A 22913-nucleotide genomic window follows, 5' to 3' on the forward strand; every position below is an offset into this window, starting at 1 on the left:
TTCAAACTGCTAATTAAACTAATTTGCTGCAGTTGCACATGTGTGTAAGTTGACTACTCAAACAAACGATTAATTATGTATTTAATACTAAAATGTAAAATAAGCTTTTCAACCGAAACAAGTAAAAAATGTGCAAAATAACAGAAGGTATCGTAACACAGTAGTATCGATTATATCATGCAGTGTGACCCTACATTAAAATGTATTTTTGGTATGTTTTGAACTTGAGCTTGCGGTCACGCTGCGTACCATTCGGCAATTCAGTCGAAATTAGTTCTTTGGATGCAACGGACGCGGTCGAAGCACGAGCTTTGTGTTGTATTTAAAATCGCCCTTATTGGCCGGCATTTTACGCGCGCTCTGTATTTACAATTTTCTGCAAGCGACGCGTGCAACAGGACGTAAACAAAACGCAACGGTAAAAAGAGTTACAAGACTGAATGTGAAATTAAAAATAGACGCGCGTTCGTGCGTAATTCAATACGGCGTACATACAACTTTAAAACGTTCTGTTCTGTTTCAGAGTAGTCTGTGTTTTTTGGTTTTGTTGTTCTTGTTGTTGCTTGTGTTTTGTTTTTAGTGCAATATTCCAAGTGTACGCGAATTTACATACATACACACAAACAATCGCGCACACACACACACACGCTAAATAATTGTTCCAATTTGAATGGGGATCTCGCGCTCGCGCTAGTGCTGAAGGTGAACCAGCTGCTCGTTTAGCTGGTTTTGGGTTCAACTTGTAGCTTTGTTGTTTATTGTTTTCAAATTCAAGTGCAACCCTTTTGTTTGATACAAAATACGAAAATGACGTCATGGCCAAATGATCGTCATCATTGTGAACATCATCATCATCATAATTAACACGCTCGCTTCCTCATTCGATTTCGATGTTAGATGAATCATCAGCTAACAACGATCGCTGCATTTCAATCGGTATTTTGGCAAATTTATCGAAAATCGACAGCTATTGAATGTAACATTCTGTTGTGACTTTCGATGACGTCAACTTCGATAGCAATTATTAAATACGTTAGTCATGAGCACGTAAATTGAAAGTATGACTTACTATGTGTATTTGTATATAGTTACAAGCATTGTTTCCGTCACATTAACAAACAATAACACAAACAGCAACAACAACAATCGATTTGTGAAGCGCAGCCGCCGCAGTTCGCTGCTTGTTCTTATCAGCTGATAATGAGAAATTGTTCAAGGCAGCAGCTTTGATAAGATAAGATACAAATATGTGTAGATACAGATACAGATACACGCGTATCGTGGCAATGTGCCAAAAACTTTGTTGCCATTTTTTTTTTGCGTTTTTTTCTTTGTGATGGTTTGTGGAAAAAAAAACATTTCTTTGTCAAAGGATTTGATTTGTATTTTACAAGTTGTCAGTTTTGTTTGTTTAAATTTTAGAGCCACATCAAACGGATTTAATCGAAGTACAAATTAGACGAGTTACAGCAAACAAAAAAGTAAACACAAAAACCGGTTGCAAAAATAAAACAACATCACAACAACAACAACAACAACAATAATAAGCAGTAGCAACAGGTGAGTTCAATGTTACTACATTTTGTTTTTTGCTCTCTACTGTTTCGTGAGTGGGGGGCAGATTGAACAGGTGGTTCGATGATGGGAGGAGGGATGGTAGGAGGGGGAAGGGGAGGGGTCACCCACTAACAGCTGTACTTTCACCAAAAGCAGCAAGCAATCGACAAAACTATTTATAGCGACAAGTACGCTTTTCAGTCATGCATATTCCAAGCATAAAAAACGCCACGAAATCGCCTCCATTCCAGTTTTAAATATTTATTGTTTTTATAACAAAGATCTAGCATTACATTTCGTGGATATTTCATTACATTAAAGTAACAAACATACAAATTGATAGATTTTTTAAGCCATTAAAATTTCTACGCAACAAAACTTACTAATAAAAGCTTAGAAAATTAGTTATTCTTTGATAGAGAAATTCAGGTTCTCTATCAGATTTTCTTATTTTCCTATTGTATATAAAATAAAAATAAAAATAAAAAGCCCAAAAAGCTCGTAAATTAGAATATATATTGAAATCCAAATATTCAAGAAATTAAAATTAAAGTTATGGAAGACCCGAAAACTGGAAAAACTGAAAACAAATTTATATTAGATAAAATTAAAATTAAATTATTAAATATTTTAATTAAATGAAAATCATTTATTTACAAATCAAAATAGTTGTTCAGAAAATATAATTTTTAGCTGGCTCTAATTTGCGAGTGTCTACTGTAGTCTCCGAAATGCAAATCAAGTACTTAAAATACATAGTATGAATATGTATGAAATAAAGTGCTTAAATAAAAAGAACTCGGAAAATGAAGTAACTAACAAGTCCTTATCGAAAAACATTTCCGCTCTAATTTGTTGTGATTATTCCTAATTCATAGATTTTAACATAATGTACATACATACATATGTATATGTATCTGTGCGTGTGCGTGACCTGCATTTGAAATGCGTCATTCATTTTGGATTTGGATAAGTTTTAACGCAGCCATCTAATAAAATGATCTACGCCAATTTCCATCGAGTTCAGTTCTCAGTTCTCCAGCCGAAATGCGCTGCATGATCTCATTTTTCGGCAGGCAGTTTAAACAAACCGAAACAACAGCGACGACGACGACGACGACGTCGAGAGTAATTCAAAAAAAAAATAATAAATGAAAACAAATCTTTGCTTGTTTAGCACAATTTTCGATTTATGTTACTATCGCCTCTCGACATGCATAAACTTTTCAGTTTTATTCGCCCCAAAAATTCACTGGAAATAATCAGATTCATTTATATATGTAGATGTGCTTTAAGTTTTTGAAATATTGTCAAGCTAAAGTATTCTTATCCTTTTGAGGGGCTTTTCGACTTAATCGACAGCTTAATTTAAAGCTTTATTTGTTGTGCAACAATTAGATTTTATTTCTAGCGTAGTGTTGAAATACCTCATCAATGGAACTAGAGGATTAGAGCATTTTTGATGAGACTGCTTAATTTGTTAGTCGTGTGTTAGACACAAATGAGATTTATGCCATCAGCAGCGATCGCTTTAAAAAATTAATGCACTTTCCTTAGCCAAAATGAGAACAACAAATGAGAATATAATGTGACAATGGCGAGGCTATTCAACCGGAAAGAAGCGAAAGAGTTGTAAGCTGAGAAGCGTAATAAAGTCAAATAGTTGTGACCATGAAGCAGATCAAGTGCAGCACAAAAGAAATGGGAAAGAAAGTGAATAAAAGACGGAAGACGGAAGATAAGCAGCAATTAAATAGAATACAAATTAAAGGTAATCTAAGATTGTTAAGCCACATCAAAAGAAAAGCACCGACAACAGGAAATGTTCTCTCTCTCAATTTATTTGTGGCATATTGCAAGATATATTATACATTTTTTTGTGTTAATTATTTTTTCTTTTTCGCATATGAAATTACATTTGATGTGATGTGTGAGTTCTTTGTCGTCGACACCTTTTGGGAAAATGGATTTTTCTGCTAATTTTTTTTTTCATTTTTTCTGCGGTTCTTTTTTTTGTGTGGTTCATTCAACTTGAGAGGCCGTTCGGCCAATCCCGTTGGCTGTGCTTTAAAAATAATTTGAACTGTATATTTTGCTTGCCTTGGTTGTTCTGGCTTTCGTTTTCCCTCCACTTTTTCACGCTCATATTGTATGTGTAACACATATTTTTTAATTTTACATGTCGAATATATGGCGTGGGTGGGGAGAAGGAGAAGGGGGGAGTGCGTGTGCCGCAATTGCTGTAAATTGATATGGAATTATGTGTGTGTGTGTGAGATTGCGTGTTTGTATGCAAGTGTGTGTGTGTAACCTCATTTGCATGGCGACAATCAAATGCAATTTGAGATTAGCAGGCCATCAAGCTCGATAGGTCGCCGACTTGCTCTCTGGACTGGGATGTGGAAGTGGAAGTGGGCGAAGGGCGGCAAAAATACTTATACCATGTGTGATATGTCGTAAAAATGCCTACTATATAATAACGTTTACAACATTCAAGAGATTCCGCAAAGATACAGTCGTCTTTCTTTTAGAATAAGAAGTTACTGAAAAATACTTTTGAATGGGAGAAAAACAAACGCTTGTCTGACAATTTGGTATATTTTGTACTTCGATTGTAGTATTTTATCAATATACCAAATAATAATTTGGCATGTTATAAGAATAATACCGAAATATTCAAAATGGATAATGGGTATCTCACAGTCGAGGATACTCGACTATAGCTTTCTTGTTCGAATTAAAACTAATCATAATAAAAATAAAATCCTTACATTACCATTACCTTACCTTACCATTGATTTTTGGTAACAAAGATTTCAATTAAAAGAAAAGACTAATAGATAATTAATATACATACATTCTTGAATGCATTTTAATATAAAATTAAGATAAAGGCTTGAAAAATATATATCGGATAAATTGTAGAATATGCCTAATGAAATATGAAAAGAACAAAAATTTTTGATTTGACTAAATAATGACAAACAAATGAAGTTTTATCCAAATGTCTAAGAAAATAATAAAAATAAATAATATATAATAAATAAATAAATAAATATAATAAAATAAACAATATATTTGCAATAAATTATTATTTCATTTCATAAACAACTAAAGTACATATTTTTAAATTTAATTCAAAACAAAAAGTAAAATAAATATCCTTAAGCGTTAATGTTTTTCAATCAATTCTTAAACATTTCAAACCTCTATAAATTTCAAATGTCCTAATTCAAATATTAATAATGTGCATATCCGATATTTAAGCTTTTTATGTGGAAATGATTAACATACATTTGCATAGGAAAAAGGAAAAACCCTTATTAAGTATTCCTCGAACTTTATTTGCCTTTTCACAGCTGCAAACAAAGTCGAGCTCAAACTATGGAACTTTGAAAGATTGTATCAAAGTTGTTGGCTTTCTCCTTGCTTTGCTTTGCTTTGCATTCATTTGTTATGCTTGATTCGCTTCGCAATGGGCGAGTGGCCACATCCATTCCATCCATTCCATCCATATAAAGTGGGTCACATAATGACCCGCTAATCAGGCTGCAACAAAAAGAAGAAGAAAAAGAACTGCTGCAAAATCGGGTTGAAAATGAAAATGAAAATGACAAGAAAAATCCCTTATTCACTTTGTGTGTGTGGGGTTGGTTGCCATGGCAGGTAGTTGAGGCCATTTGAAGGAGGGGAGAGGAGAATGAAGAGAGAATGAGACTCTCCATTTTCGGCCCAGTTTTTGTGTTGTGGTCATAAAACTGTCAGGCCGACCATTTGCCAAGTCGTCTAACGTCTGATTTATGGAGCAGAGACCCCCAGAGAAAACAGAAAACAGAAAAACATTCTCGAAGAACGAAGAAGAACGCATCGCATGCATTGCGGCCATAGACAAAGTGCAGACTGTTGGGCAGCCGCAGTTATAACTATAGATCTGTGTCTATTATATAGCATTATAATGGCTAATTTGGCAGCATAAGAAATTGAAAAGGTTTGTCTTTCATAAACCCTACTTTCAAATACACTACGAAAAAAGAATTGAATAATATTAATAAATACAACAAGTTTCGAACATTCTGTCGCAAAAAAAGAACTGAAACTTAACATATTATATACAAATATAATATAATATATATAATTTTTATAATATATATAATTAAAATTGATTAAATATAACATTCCAATATAACTTTTATAAAGTAAACAAAAAGAGTGTATTATGTTTAAAAAAAATCAATTTGTAAAATATTAATTACAAGCGTAATTAGTTATATAATCAACACAAACAGATAAAAACAAGAAAGATAGCTACAGTCAAGTGCAGTATTATTCATAAAATATATAAAATGAATATACCGCAAATGTACTAAAATATAGTGAAGGCTATATTTGGTATTTTACTTTATGGGTTGTGAGTATAATAAAATACATTTAGTATACTACATTTCAGTTATGTTTATTTTTGAAAAAGGCTCAAATATTAAATGATTATATTTAAATATCAGTTTTTTTAAATATAATGGAATCATTTAATGTTTGATAATATTCACCTTTTATTCTGTATTTAAATGTTGTTTAACTTCGAAAATAATCGAAATAGTATATATATTTTATACTTTACTTTTCAGTCAACTTGACAAACATTAAATTATTAATAATATTTTAAACACGCATATCAACACTTCAATCTTAAAACTAGTGAATAGTAATTAGCTAATAATTGCGTTCAAGTACTTTAAAATAAACTGTGATATTACATTTTGATCAACACAACACATAATTTATTGTACTATAAGGCAAAAACTATTTCAATGTCTATTCGAACTGATTAGATTGGTTGTCAGGCGATTAAATAGCCAAGTTCTGCGAACTATGTATTTATACAATTGTGTTATTTATATGTAGTTACGTGTAAATATATAAATCAGCTAATCTAATCTCAAGTGTGGTATTTATTTTGCTAGGGTATCTTGCAGTCGAGTTCAGCTCAGTTGCAACAAATCATTGCGTGTAAATTGACGGGGGTGTTTTGTTTGGCTATTAGAGAGGGGATAATGTGAGGGGGGACGTCTCACTTTTAAGTGAATTCCCCACGCAAGAAGTGTGTCAAATAGGCCTCAAATGGATTTTCCCTTTGACTGCATTGCAGTTGTCGCAGTTTTATTGATCCAAATACACAGCCACATAACATAATTGCCCCACTGTGCAGATGACGCATTCATTTGTGACGAAACACTAAAATGTTACTGCAATCGATGGCATCCAATTGTCCAGAACCAAATAAAACACTAAAAACACCAATAACATCATCAGCATCAGCATCATCATCATCATTCTTCGGTTGATCTGTCGCCCACTCGAGTTCATTTTGTAGTCGGCGCCAAAAAAATTTATGAATAAAACAAAACAAACAACAAACTGGCAACGTAGAATATTTCCAACTCAATTTGGCAAAATGAAAAATACAAAAAAACTAAAACAAAATGGTGAAGGCTAGCATAAAAAAACAAAGAAAAGATATGAAAAAAAATTAAAACCCAGAGTAAAGAACTAAATTGAGAGGTGTCTGACGAAAGATCTACTACAAAGATTTGCTAGATTGCTCAAGCATCCATCCTAAGATGATTTTACCAGAGACCAGAAATCAGCTATCTAGACAGACTGTCTCTCGAAATCTCTTGACGCGAAACCATTAAGATATGAGAGATAAATGTTACGAAAGCGCATCCAACAAATTACTGAAATAATAATTACACTCATGACTCATGGCTGGAAATGTGTTTAACATATTTTTACACCTTGAAATAACCAGACTAAATTTGAATTTGGGATTCGTGAATGCAATTTGAAAATTTATGATGTTTTTGGCTCGACTTTTTATTAGATTCTGTGACCCTGGAATCAACTACAAATTAGGTTTAGTACTTATTATTTAATTACCTTTTACTATGTTGTATTTCGTTGTTGTTGATTTATACTACAAAGAAATCACTTAAAAAGTAATGCTGAAGTTTATTAAATTGTTCTTAATACCTTTTATTCATTAGTATGGTTTTTAGTATTATTTGTTGTATTTAGTATTTTATTAATTTCTAATTTTTAATGCTGAATTTTACTAAACTGTTCTTAGTACCTTGTATTTATTAGTATGTTTTTAAGTATTATTTTTAGGGTTTAGTATTTTACTCATTTATATTTTTTAATGCTGAATTTTACTAAACTGTTCTTAATACCTTTCATTTATAAGAATGTTTTTTTAGTATTAATTTCTGTATTTAGTATTTCATTCATTCTGAATTTTACCAAATTGTTCTTAATGCCTTTTATTCATTAGTATGTTTTTTAGTATTATTTGTTGTATTTAGTATTTTACTCATTTCCAATTTGTATTTGCTGGGAAATAACTGAAAAAGAATTACAAATTTGTATTAAAAAGGTTTTTATATCTTCTTTTAACAATCCATGAAATGTAGATTACTACTACTAGGCAAATAATCCTCTATATAATTTTTTATTTAATTAGTTTGGATTCGGCTTGTTTTTAGAACACAAAATGTGCTCATCTTACGACTGTAACTTAACATAAGAAACAATATCACATTATTTAACTATGATTTATGAGTACTTCGTAGCTGTCATTCTTATAAATAAATTACAAAGTGCGCAGATAAATTAGTTCAATTTCATGAACCTTACCTTTAGTATAATAATAATAATAATTGTGTAGTAACTGTAACTGAACACCTCGTATAAACGAGTCGTGAACGAAGCGATGACAATTTATTACTATTGTATCATCACTTGACAATGTAAAAAAGTAAGTGGCAAGGTGATGAGGGGAGAGCGGGGAGCGTGGAGGGTAGACTAGACCTTCAGTTAACGATCTTTGTTTTTGCCAAATTGCCCGTGAACTTTGACTTTGTGTGAATCACAAATGTGATTTTCAACTGGAAATCTAGCTCGTTGAATTTGCACATTGGCGGCGCACTCTTGGGTCATGTTTTCATTTCAGTTAATTGAATCATCATTCAATGTGCCGCCTTCCCCTGCCCCTTCCTTCCCTGCTTGTTCGTTTCTACTGATCGTGAACGTATGCAAATGAATATTGTATATATAAAATAGTTTGCCACCTTAAAAATCTGGTTTTCAATTCCATTTACGTTTGTCGACCCTCAGAGGCATTTAGTCAGCGGCCCATCAATAGAGATTTCGACGAATAAATAGAACTCTGAAGAGCTGGCAAAGATAAAATAAAGCTGATCACATCGTCGAGAGCTCCTTAGCTATGATGACGACAACGCTCCAATTGTTTGTTGACTTACTCATTTTGTTATTTATCATTCGAGTTGTTCGCAAAATTTGAATCAGCCACACACACACACAAAAACAAGTTGCAAATGTTCTCGAGACGTGCTGCGATTCGAATACTCAAAGATATCGTGAATATTTAGTGGAATATATGAATGTAAATTGAATAAGAGTTGCTGAACAGAAGTACTTTAATTTCGAAAATGAAATAAAAGAAAGAAATATATAAAAGATAACAACGAATTTTTTAAAAGTACAGAAGTACTTCAATGTCTTAATTTAATAAAGAAATAATTGTATTGTTCAACTTCTTACTAATCAGTCAGACAAATATAGAAATAAAGCAAGTCTTTGTTCAAATACCAAGTATATAATAATAGCCTGTAAGTTTGATAAAACAAAGCGTAGAATGAGACAAGGAAGAAAGAACTTATTATAAGAAAGAAAACGTACATATTTATGATCCAATTAAAAGTCGATTTTATATAGAAACTTGACAGCAACTATTTTTAGTTGAACTGCAATTTTCAGTGGCGATAACTTTAATGTTTGTTTCAACGAAAAATGTAGTTGAAATAATCGCCACTTTTGAATGCCACAGAAATGAATAACAAAAATGTGAACTTTGTTTTTTTATCAACAATTTAAATTACCCGCATTTAAGATATGCGTGTTGCGTTTTTGTGTGTTGACTTAGGCACAATGAGTAAATTGTTCCAGAACTATTCAATTTGAGCGAAACGCTGCTAGAGATATTAAGGCGAAAAACAGAGAATAACAATTTGAAATTGTTTATAAGCAAACAAATTGACTTCAAGTATTCGGCGAACAAAATTTCTAGCAGCCAAGTAGAAAAATTCAAAAAATTAAAATGAAGCAAATAATAAGAGGGGGAAAAAGCGATAACAAAACAATAAAAACAGCATAACCTTGCAACCAGGCGGCAAGTCGTGGCAAGTGGCAAGTGGCAAGTAGTAAGGCAGACGACAATGAGCAGCCGAAATAAACAATATATTGTCCGGGTCCCAATCTAAAGATGTATTTTTAGAGAGAGGGAAAGATACGTTTTGCTGAAAGCTGAAAGTTGGGCATGTGGCAAGCATTGGCGGCGGAAACTGCAAAGAGGCCACGTTGCTTGCCACTTGCTCAATCAGCACACAGCCAGATGTGTGCCGGAAAAAGAGAGAGAGAGATAGAGAGAGTGAGTGAGTGAGAGGGAGATGGAACGTAAACTGACCACCCACACAACATATTGCAACAGTCGATCAACTTGTGGCTTGTGTCTCCCTCTTCTCTTATCGTCACATTTGTTTGCATGCCTACAACAACGATAACAACAACAAGCCCAACTATGACTGTTAATTACCCATAAAAAGTTCAATCGAGCATTTGGCTTTCCCTTCCATTTGACCCCTCTTCTGATGCATGCAACGCAACACGAACGTGACTCATTTGTTGTCCAAGCTAAAATACACTACTTACGATTACATTGTTCCAATATACTATATATAGTATATACTATATACTAATGAGTATGTGTCTACAAATCGCGTTCACAGTTTGAGTTTGTGTCACGTTCGCCTTCCCCTCCCTTCCCTTCGCGTTGCGTTGCGGCTAATTACTTTAAACAAATTAACTGAAATGATGCGGCAATTAGTTGCCTTTATTTTGCCAACAATAAAAACGCGGCCTGGGAACATCGTTCTCAAGTTCAACCTGCCCAAAAGTGCTTTTGTCTCGCAGTCGTGTACTTACTTTACTTACTTCACTCTTTAAGGTCGTCCTCACTTTAATCGTGATCTTTTATTGATCATGAAGGCAGTGGGGAAGTAGGCAGAACAGCTCAAAACATGGTTAAGCCTTATTATATAATCACTTTATTGTCTACACTCTGTTTATGTAATTAATTTAATTTAAATGTATCGCATTTTAATATAGATACATACGAGTATTCATAATTCGCATTGTAATGTAAATTACAGTTGTAGTTTAGTATTTGAAATAGTTATGTTTTTATCGAGTTCTTTTTAACATACTAGGTAGAAACAATTATAACATTTTATATCGATCATCATAAAAGTTGTCAAAGTTATTTAAGAAATACTTTTGTTTAACTAAATACGCTTACTGCAATCGGATTTTGGCTGTACTCTATGGTATATTTTGATTGAAGTGATATATCAATATACCAAATATAGTCTTTGGTATATCATAAGTATTTTTGTGGTATATTAATTTGGTATATTTTAACATTAATAACGCATTGTTTGGCTTTTATTAAAAATGGGTAGCGAGCTCATTCGAATGTAGCTTTCTCACTTGTTTTTGTATATAGTAAATTGCTTTTCATAAATGCAAATTTCAATTTGACACTTTTTTATTACATCTAATTTCATTTCAATTTTTAATTACATTTGTAACATATTCTGGCTATCAAGAAGCAATAATTAAGTTACTTCAAATGTTTAGGTAACAATTTCAAAATTTTTATTTAATTTAATTTAATTTTAATTTTCAGTTCTGTATTTGATTATTATTTTACTTCAAATATTTGTATTATTTAAATATTAATGTAAAAATCAAATTTAAAATTGCAAATACAATTTCACTTATTTACTTTCATTTACATTTGTAAATTTAAATTAAGTATAATTTTTTTTATATTCAATTTCAAATTCAGTTTTCACACTTTGCTTATCTTGGATTGTAATAATCCCTCAGCTGTCTCGATAGCTGAGATATAACGCTATGTGCTTCAGGGTCATGCCCTTTAATCGATTGCCAAGTTAAGTTCAAGTTTCGTACAGTTTTGCACAACCGCATAACAGTTTTTGCGATTTGTTTTTCATTTCGACTTTTCCGCTGGCCAGATCGGCGCCTACGAGCTAAAGCAAAAACAGCAACAGGTAACCGCAAGTAATAGGCGTCGTTATCTGTGTATATATATGTGTGTGTGTGTGTGTCTGCCTGTGTATCTGTCTGTGTGTGCGTGTGTGTGTTGCGGTTTTGGCTTTTAGTTTTGGTGCTGCCTTTGGCCTCCATCGCCCACTGTTTTCGCCCAGAACCCGCAGCAATATGTTGCAAATAACACAATTTTCATGCTTTTATGGGGGCTGTGTGGGCTGTGGGCGTGGCAGTTACAAGATACCACAACACAGACAAAGATGCGAGCCACTTGAAATGATGGACTTCAAGTTATGCAGCACTTGAAATTGGTGAAGAAATAATGGAAATTCCAGCAATATAATTATAAATAAGAATCCAAAGGAAAAATACTGAAATTAAATACCAAATAACTATATAAGTTATCTTTATAATGACGATAAAATATGTTATAAAAAAATATGTATTATACAGAAAGAATCTATAATTTACATGAGAGTTAAATAATAATTTCAAAAATTAAAAATATATAATTATGAATCGTTAGCTTATAGCAAGAATCGAAGGTAAAATACTAAAAGAAAATACCAAATAAATTCAACTAGCTTACAAGGAATCTGATAATAAGCTAACATCTTAATGATGAGGATAAAAAATATATAAGAAAAACATGCTTTATACAATAAGAATCTATAATTTACTTAGTATTTTAAAAAGTCTAAATGTTTATAATAATATTGAAGCTTCTTAATAATAGATTTCACGCTTGCAATCAGGAAAAATCATTGGCAATTTCGTTCGAAAACTCCTACTGACAAATTAAAACAAGTAGGAAAGCTACAGTCGAGTGTTCTCAACTGTGAGATACCCGCTACCGATTTAAATAAAGGCAAGACAGTGCGACCCCCAAAAACTTCAAAAATATACCAAGATCTTTATTTGGTATATTGACGTATTACTTACTATATTTCAAATATACCGTAGAAAACAAAATATACCACACTGTCAGCCAAAGTAACTAGAAACCGTTTTATGCCACCTTCTGTCTGCTGAATACTTTTCCTTCTTACCCATGGGTAGATGATGCACTCATAGGAACTAAAGTAAAGTAGAATCTTATTCTACTAACATTGTAGTTAAAACAATTGTAAATATTGAAATATAAACAGTTGCAGAAATTTGGAACACCCAAGCACATGGTGTTAACAGGGTATGGCCAGCGGAAGTCTGCCCCCGCCCCTCAGCCACTCCCCCCGTCTGTTCTACTGCACTGCACTGCCAAATATGAAATGTAATGGGTCGCCGCTTAGACAGCACGTGACTCTCCAGTCCCAACTTCAACTCGAACTCTGGCGACTTGCAATGCGCTCACCCATAACTCCTCAACACGTAAAATGTTATTGTTGTTGTCGTTGTTGTTGTTGTTGTTGTTGTCATCCCCCTTGCAAGGGGGCAGTGGGAGGAGGGGAGAAGTTAGTGGTATTAGCGTTACGCATGGCCAAGCAGTTGGCATTGGAATTTCCATTATCCATTTCAATTTGATTACGAACGAAGACAACGCCCCAAAACAGAAAGAGATCAGCAAACTGCATACAGTGGCTTATGAAATTCTTGGCTCGCCTTGCTTGCCCTTAACAACCTTACAACCTTAACAAATTAAGCATTTTATAACGGTGCTCTAGATGTTCAATAGCATCTCAATGGCACAGCGGAAGTTAAGAAATGCATTCGATGCTTCGCTGGGTTAAGGGCGCGCCGCGACGTCAACTTCTACTCCCAGTGGCTGTCAAACTGTGCACAGTTTTTTCTTTTAATTGAAATTGCAGACGGCAAATAATTTCCGGCCATGAAATTCGAGTGCACCCTTTATTTTCTTTTTTTGTACTTTTCGAATTAAGCTGTTGTTTCAGTTGCTGCTCGCCAGGGGAGATGCTCTTTAATCTAATTAAGCGGGCTGAGTTTTTGGTTCTGATGACGAACTTGAGGATTATGATGGCGACGATGATGATGACGATGACGATGACGCTTATGATTGTGTCCCCTGCGTGTTGTTAGCTTGTGAGCTTCAACATTATTTCCACATATTCGCAATGGAATTCTGTGCTAGCAAAATTGTTGTGTCATCTATAAGTACGATATGACACTAGAATAGAATTTGCAAATTAAATGTTTGCTTTGCTGCCGCAAATTATTATCTTAAGAATCCCTAAAGCGAGGTCATGAATACCAAAGTTGTGCGAATTTCATTTGTTTACAACGAAATAACTTTTATAAAGTTTGCTGTATGGATCTAAAAGGTTTATCATTATTTTATTATAATCTGCAATAGTTTTGTTATATTCTTTACATTCAACATTAATGAGAAACAATAAAATAAAGTGATTTTTAATAGAAAATAACCATTTAACGATTAGTCAACAAAAATATGTGGCAATTTACTTATTTTTATCATATTAAATGAAATACAATGCCAACATAAAGAGCGCTATTAATCACATTTCCAAGAATTTGCTGGAGATAAAAATAGTTGCATTATATTGTGTTCTTAACACTCTTAAGCTACAATTTTTTTCTAATTTATGATCTTCAAACATCAAATACTATATATAGTATAAAGTATATACTATAACATAGAATATATAGTATATACTATAATATAGAGTATGTAGTATATAATATGTACTAACTCTCTTAAGCTATAACGTTTTCAACACAACTTGATGAGTGTTCTCGATTATAATACTCAAACTATCAAATACTATATACATATAATATACTAAAATAAATAGTATATACATATATATAAAAATAGTTGCATTATATTGTGTTCTTAACACTCTTAAGCTACAACTTTTTTCTAATTTATAATCTTCAAACTATCAAATACTATTTATAGTATAAAGTATATACTATAACATAGAATATATAGTATATACTATAATATAGAGTATATAGTATATAATATGTACTAACTCTCTTAAGCTATAAACTTTCAAACACAACTTGGATGTTTGTTCTCGATTATAATACTCAAACTATCAAATACTATATACATACAATATACTAAAATAAATAGTATATAATATATACTATTGACTTTGATGGAATAATGGTGTTAATGAAAATCCCAAATGCTTTTCTATTTCCAATTGTGAAAAGTTTTCCCGCCATTTAATTAAACTGCCAAAGCAACGATTGTGCTGCTTATTAATGTCGTTATGCAAATTAGCATGGAATTCATTAAAAATTGTTTTTAATTACATTTTGCCAACTCGCAGATGACGACGCAACAGTTTTTCGTAGTTCAAATTTAGTGTGTGTTTTGAATTTCGCAGTGCAGAAGTTTAAAGTTGAAAGCTATTCAGCTGTTGTTGTTGTTGCTGTTGTTTCGAGTCATTTGCCTTTGGGGCTGCTTCCGGGTTGCATCCCTGCAATGTCCTTCTTCTGTTTACCATATGCAAATGCCAAGTGAAGTCAAGCAACCCCATTTTGTGGCTGACTGACCTCTGACTACCGCCCCCGCCCCCGTCCCTGGTCCCGCCTCCTTCCCCTCCCTCGTCTAAACGAGTTCAAAAACCTTTTGGTTGACATTTGGGCCGGAAGACGACTGTGACTTTAATTGCAGGCAAGGCGCGCGTTTAGGGTTGTCACCTCCCCTTGCAAGGCAGTAAAGAGTGTGGAAAAGGTGAATGGAAGGGGGAAAGGTAAGGAGGGAGGGTTGGCAAGTAATGTTAGCTGTATCTGTTGCAACGTCACGAAATTCTTATCGATTTTCTTGGCATATTTTTTGTTTGTTTGTTTTCTTTTTTCGTTGTTGTTGTTGTTGTTTTGGTGGCAGAAGCAAGTCACTGGGTCGCTGCTGCAGGTGGTGGCATGTGGCACGGGGCAGGAGACAAGAGTAGGCAGGAGGCGCTTGGAATTTATGACACCAATTATTTATGAATTCGAAATTTGTTTGGCGCGTTGCCACACAGACAGAGACACAGAGAGACAGACATACAGACAGGTTGGGGAAGTAACAGACACTTGGATCGGATATGAAATGAATGCGAAAAAGGAAAAGTGGAAAACACACACAAAAACAAAAACAAAAAAAAAGAAAAGCAGTTGCTAAAAATAAGCATGTTGTTGTCTTTCCCTTTGCAGGCAAAAACACAAAACGAAGCGAAAACAACACGCTGGGCTCTCTCAAGGCCGCTCCTCAGAGTATAGTATAACGACGAATAGCTGAAAATCGCTTTGGAGCGCGCGAGCAAATCGGGAATTATGTCAGGGCGCAGAAGTCAGACACAGATGGCGCCACCGCCGCCGCCACCCAAGCCAAACAAGGCTCAGGCAACGGCAACGGCAACGAATGGCAACGGTGCTCTGCCGAATGGCACCGCCAACAACAACAGCAGTTACAACGGCAATAATAAAAGTGTCGCAGTCACAACGTCAGCGGAGGAAAGCCAAAGCCAGAGCCAGAACAGCAACGCTCCCCAGAGGAGTCAGACACCGCCACGGACAGAGCAGGTCGTGATGACGCCCCGGGGCAAAACCGCCAACAGCACCGTCATTCTCATCGAGCGCAAGCTCGTCGATCAGATCAATGATCGCGTCCATGTCGCTGGCGGCGATCACACTGGCATCATCATCAACAAGGACACCATCGCCGGACAGAAGAGCGCCAGCAAGGCGGCAGCCCTTTCACTCGAGTTCCGTGTCTTTCTGGTCAGCGCCAATACGGGAAAACATTCGCAGGAGTCGCGCACGTTGCGCTTCTGGTTCCGCGATTGGCTCACCAACGATGAAAAGCAGGCTCACATTGCCCAGGACTTCTTCAAGGAGCTCGTCAGTCCGCAGGACTTTCCCAGAGGTGAGTGCACATTGTTTTCCCCCCACAATTTCGCAAAGTCTGAAAACGCCAAGTCTCAGCAAAAATATCAAAAGAAAAAAACTACAATTTCATTTAGTGAAATATTGATTTCAGCTGAGAAAGCTTACCGAAATCAAATACGAGTATATTTACAACTTTATTACCGTTCAATTTGTAATTATACAGACGACTTATCGTTTGGTCTACAATTTCGTCAATTTTACATTTCTTTGAGTAAACATTGTTTTCTCTACAATTTTGCCAAGTCTGAAAACAAAATTCTTAGCAAATATATACATAAAAAAAGTATGATTTAAAAAAACAATAAGGAAATATTTATTTGAGACTGAGAAAACAAATTTAAATAACTGTAAAAGCTTATTACTGTTAAATTGTAATTATATAGGCGAAAATTCGTTTTCTCTACAATTTCGCCAACGTTAAATTTCTCTTTAATTTGCACAATATATATATATAAAAAAAAAAAACATGATTGGAAGGATTTTATGAGAAAGTTTAGAAAGAAGAACTTACTAAATTCTAAATAACTTGGATGGATTTTTATGATTTCAAAAAACAAGAAGTATTTAATTCATATTCTTTACAATTTCGACAACTTTCTAAAGGTTTTTAATATGCACAAAATTATAAAGTAAATAGTATATATTGAAAAAGTTTTGAATTGAACAAAACAACTACAAACCGAAATAAATTCCAAAATCAGTAAATTAATTGTTAGAATTCTGAAAACGAAGAGCTGAAAATCGTTTTTTTTTTCTATAATTTCGGTAACATATAAATTGTTTTGAATTTTTGAAAATTAAAGCCAAATTGAAATAATGTATTCAATGGCAAACAATTTTGTCTTTTTTGCTAAATTGTATAAAAAACAAAAACTATTTAAATATGAACAAGAAAGTTTAGGCATAAATATGTAAGAATTCGTATTCTTGACTTTACGACCTCATTTAACAAAGAAAAGATTTCTTAAGCAAGACTTGCGAAGAAATGTGTGTGTAGAGTGTGTGCTCATGTTATTTACACTTGCACTCTTACAGATTATGTTGGCTTTATCAAGAAGATAATGAAGCTGTTGCAGCACGGTTACGCCGAGATACAGTCCATTGAGATCGAGCTGCGCATTCTGGAGGAGACATCAGCGCCGCCGTCACGTCCGCGTAAGTATTTATCATTGCATTTCGATATCTATCTGAATCTTTCTCTCTCTTTGTCTATCTCTCTTATTCTCTGACTGAATCTGAATCTGAATCTGGCAAATTCTTTCTCCTACTATATATATACTATATTTTGTGGTGATTTGTGTATGTTGGATGTTTGTAGCTCGCGATGGCTACATCATCTATTGCTATGGCGACTGCAATCGCAAGTTCGAGGAGGCGCTCTTGGCCCAGAAGAAAACAGGTGATGGCGACAATCTGATGAAGGCCATTTGGCTGGACATGTACACTGATCAGCTGAGCGCCCGACGCAAATGAATCTATGTATATAGCTAACGCCTAACTTCACAACATCCGCCTCCGCATCGCATCGCCTCGCCTTCCTTCCTCCTCTTCAACATTATTGTACTTACACTCAAACTGGAATCTCTTGATGATATCCTGTTGTTGTTGTCACTGTTGCGTTTTGTGGTTGTTCTCAGTTTGTTTTGTTATTTGTTGTTTCGTTTGACTACTAATGCAATGCACGCACCTCTCGTCTCTTAACTTGTTTGTTTGTTGGCATTAACAAGAAAGTGAACAAAATGATGAATGCACTGAGTTTTCGTACAACAAAAATGTTTCAAAATATGCAACAATAAAAACAACAAGCGATATTAACAAACTAAATTCAAATTTGGGAGGGAAAAATGCCTTTAAATGATGGGCTTAACCATACCAGCTGCTCTCAAACTGTACCCCAACTCCTATCACAGTTTGTGTTCACTATAACTGTCAAACTGTATTACTAAAAGTGCTGCCAGCTCTTGGTATAATATACTGTGTCGCATCAGCGGTGGCTACTAAACTGAAGTGCTTGCCAAACTGTAAATTGCCTTTAAACTGCTGCTAAGCATTGGTTTTTCAATATTCTTTTGCCTGGGGTCGTTCACCATGCATTTGCCCCCCGTCTCTTAACCCTCTAAGGACTGCCGTATTTCGATATCCATTAACCCTTGCTACACATGCGGTGGCTGTCAAACTGTTGTTTGGAGGACATTGGCATCTGCGTGATGTTTCTGCCGCGTCTTCACGCCCCTCCCGCACTCCTCCATGTGTGTGTGTGCTGCTCAGACAGACAAGGAGACGACAGTGAAGTGCTCAATTTGTCTGCAATTAAGTAAAAGCTGTATGAGTTGAGTTTTGAAAACGCAGCCCCCAAGTGTCGTTGTCGTTGTTGTTGCTAACCATCATCTCTACTAATCTGCGCCCAGCTTCAGCTGCCACCCCGCCCTTTGCCTTTGCCCATGCGATAACATGCGATGTCGTCAAGTGCTTAATTAGATTTTGCATTGCATTCTATTCACAGTCTCGTTGGAGGAATCACAATTCGAATCTCCGCCATTAACACAAGAGAAGGTGCTGGAACTCATCGAGCAGGCTTATCCGAATCCTGTTTCTCCCGAGGACTTGGCCAAGTAAGTGGCATGTTATATAATGCATGATCTCCTATAGTAATCATTAATCTATCCATTCATCTGTGTAACAGGGACTATGGCTGGAGCGAGCAGGATGTGCTGTTGGTCATACAATCGCTGCAGGAGCGCGGCCTCATTAAGCTGATGGAATACAATGCGTACACGCGCATTGTTTACGAGGACAAGGAGATCAAGGTGGTCAAACAGATGCCGACGATAGCCTCGAATAAGCAGCCCACCATTGCCATCATTACCGCGCAGTATTGCGAGAAATTGGCCGTCGATGCCATGTTGGAGAACAAGGAGACGTTTGTCCGTTATACCACAGTCGGTAGGTGGCGCCACATGTTAGCAAGTGCCAGAGCAATTAGCGAAATTCCAAAAAACCAAAACTCGCGATTACGTTAACAAAAATTTATTTTGGAGAACTACGTTATTCTCGAAGTGTCTTTTAATACTGATTTTTCTCTCTCTCTTTCTCTCTCTCTCGTTCTCTTGTTGCTCTCTCTCTTGCCCGAAACGAATGTTGAATGCATTTTGCATAATTTGTTTTGTTTTGAATGCCAATTCCGCCCCCCGCCCACGCCCACGCCCCCGCTACACACATCGAAAACACATACACACATAAATGCTCGAAATTATATAATTAATCGAAATTAATCAATTCCTATCCCATCGAATGTTACACGAACAAAAACAAAATTTATATATATATATATATGCGTACCCATATATATATACATTTATATATATAACAGATTCCGATCCCAATCTAACGAACTCACTCAGAAAATCCAAAAAGAAAGGCCGATTTGGTAAGCACCCGAAAAAGTCGTCTAAAAAATTTACATAGAGTTACATTTTAGACATACTACCAACACCTCGTATTCGTATTTGTATTCGTATTGTCATCTCAATTACATCAACAATTCAATTCCAGGGTCAAGTTCACATGCGTTTAACTTAACGACGAACTTCGCAATAAGATTTCAAACTATCTATAAAGCAGTTTTAGAGTGGCTGTACAGTTTGAGGGTAGTTTCACTTTAAAATTCATGTTACAAAACCAAATTGCACAATTTTACATTATAAATTGTTAATAGTTATAAAGAAATACTTTAAAGATATAATATTTCTACCTTTCAAGTAGTTTTAGAGTCGCTGTACAGCTTGAGAGCAGCTTCACTTTACATATATGTAGAAGCATAACACAAAAACTAAATTAAACATATTTAAATAATATATGTAGAATAGTTATAAAGAAATGAAAATTAGTTTTAGATTAACTGTACAGTTTTAGAGCAGCTTTACTGCACATATGCGTAGAAGCAAGGAGTTTATTTTGAATAGAATTGAATAGTTATAAAGAAATAAATATTAGTTGTAGAGTGATTGTACAGTTTGAGAGCAGCTGCACTTCATATACGCGTACGTTAAATTCATCATAAAATCAATGAGTTTACTTTAAAGTCAACATAAAAATTAAATTGTACATTTTTCAAAATAAATTAGGAATGTATTCATTATATATAATAGTTATAAAGAAATAAGGAAAAAGGCAGTTCAAGTTAATTAAGTGAAAACTTTCTCTCTCGAAACTTGTCAGTTACTTAGAGATAACATTAATGCCATCGACTGCTATCAAATGATATAGAACTACTATAAAAGACAATTTAGGCCATTTATATTGGTGACTATCTGCTTAATGTTCCTGCTTGGAAAGTGGGGCAAAAGCATTTGCAATGATTGTGAACTTGGCCTTTGGTTTTATGTTTTGGTTGGTTGTTTTTTTTTTTTACCATTTTATTACCATTCTATTGTGAATTCGTCGCAATTGTTGTTGTAAGCGTAAAGGTGCTTTTGTTGTGAATATTGTTTATATTGTTGTGTTTGTTGTTATTCTTTTCGTTTTTTTTTGTTGTTGTCATGGGCCATACACATGTACGATAATTAAAGTTTGATTGTCGTCGTCACGCACACAACTCCACAAAAAATCTCACAGACACCCAAGGGAATGGGCAGTTACAACAGCACACACAGACACATACATCGATACACCCACACATCGATACAGACACACACACACACACACACACACCAAGCCACGTGTATACATATGTATATAGTCATCTTGGCCATGGGATGATCACAGCCAAATTGTTGTCGTAGTCATAAACTAATCTCCCCTTTTTGATATTTCTCCCCTGCCGCCCACAGGCGAATCAAATGTTTATACCTTGGGCAACATTGGAGCACATCGAATTGTGAGCACAAAACTGCCATCGGTGGGCAGCACACGGGAGGCGATGACAGCGACTGGCAATACCACGACCCGACTGCTGGGCACATTCCAAAAGGTTGACTATGTCTTCATTGTGGGCGTGGCCGGCGGTGTGCCCCACTATACCGACTACAAGAAGCATGTGCGACTCGGTGACGTTGTCATCTCGTATGTGGACAAACAGCGTGCGCTGATCAACAGGTGGGTTTTCAAATCAAATCAAATTTCGCATTGCAACTAAATCAATCTCTGCGCATTTGCGCATATTTTCTGTGTTTACAGCAAGGAGAAACCCTACGTCTATGTGTACAAGAGTGGGGAGGACGTCAAGACCTATTTCCCCATCAACGATTCACTGCAACAGATTGCCGAGAGTCTGCAAGCGAATATGGAAGTGAAGCGACCCTGGGAGAGATATTTGAATGATGCCCAGAAAACGCTCGCCCAGCGAACGGAAAGTGACTTTGGACGTCCCGATGCCAAGACGGACAAACTGTTCATGAACATTGGCAACAACGAGGTCATCGAAGTGGCCCATCCGATTGCCGCCGATGAGGTTAACGGCATCACACGACCGCGCCTGCATTTGGGACCCATTGGGTCGGGTCGTGATCTGGTCCGCAGCGATGATTTGCGCACACAGTTTGCTCGCAAATTTGGTCTGCTCGCCACGGATGTGGAGATGAGCAATGTCCTCGACAGCATCATTGGCAATTGTCGCGAGAGTTTCATTCTGGTCAAGGGCATTTCGGATTACAAGGATGGTATGTCGACGCGCAAATGGCAGAATTATGCCTCACTCTCCGCCGCCGCCGTTGTCAAATCTGTCATCTGTGGCATGGATGCGCCGACCAATGTTTAAATTCTATCAAAAAACAAAAATCTAAAAAAAAAAAAAACAACAACAACTTTCCAAAACTCCATTTTCAATTCAGCGCATTTAGCTATGATTTTACTTTTACCACATTAGTTTTTTTTTTATTATTATTTTATAAATTGATGGTTTTCTTTTCTGTATTCTGTACGTCGTTTTTAACCAAAAGTGAAAAACCTCCAGAAGATGGTGGAGCCTGCAAGTAGACCAAAATGTATGCGTTGTCCTAATACATACTTCTTCATACATACGAACTAATCCCATATGTATTGAATAATTTCTTGTTATTTATTTGTTATGCTTTTGTACTACATACCTACCATACAAATATATATAATATATATACACATACATTTACACAATATGTATGACACAGGCACATGACGTATATACCTAATATAAAGATGTATATACATAAATACATACGATATATACCTTATAAATAAAAATCAAATAGTATTTTTTCTGTTTTTCAGCGTTTGAACGATTTCCCTACGAAATTCAAATTTCGAGGCGTTAG

At 35.2% G+C, this 22913-nt stretch overlaps 1 protein-coding gene across 7 annotated transcripts; it reads left to right on the top strand.

Moving 5' to 3' along the window:
* Nucleotides 1–257: 257 nt before the first annotated feature.
* LOC133849298 (uncharacterized) lies at nt 258–22401 on the top strand. Of its 7 annotated transcripts, none has more exons than XM_062285280.1 (10): nt 258–418; nt 1423–1571; nt 15892–16603; nt 17662–17781; nt 17945–18025; nt 19130–19238; nt 19310–19569; nt 19997–20053; nt 21456–21720; nt 21802–22401. In XM_062285280.1, the coding sequence occupies exons 3-10, from the start codon at nt 16012–16014 to the stop codon at nt 22379–22381; spliced, it is 2064 nt and encodes a 687-aa protein (XP_062141264.1). In that variant the 5' UTR covers nt 258–418; nt 1423–1571; nt 15892–16011; the 3' UTR covers nt 22382–22401. The 7 variants fall into 7 exon arrangements, with proteins under 7 accessions (XP_062141264.1, XP_062141265.1, XP_062141266.1 ...); XM_062285281.1 differs by having other exon boundaries at nt 1423–1564; XM_062285282.1 differs by having other exon boundaries at nt 1423–1560.
* The last annotated feature ends 512 nt before the right edge of the window (nt 22402–22913 follow it).

This window comes from Drosophila sulfurigaster, chromosome X (genome assembly GCF_023558435.1).
Source record: "Drosophila sulfurigaster albostrigata strain 15112-1811.04 chromosome X, ASM2355843v2, whole genome shotgun sequence".
In the NCBI taxonomy this organism is placed as follows: Eukaryota; Metazoa; Arthropoda; class Insecta; order Diptera; family Drosophilidae; genus Drosophila; species Drosophila sulfurigaster.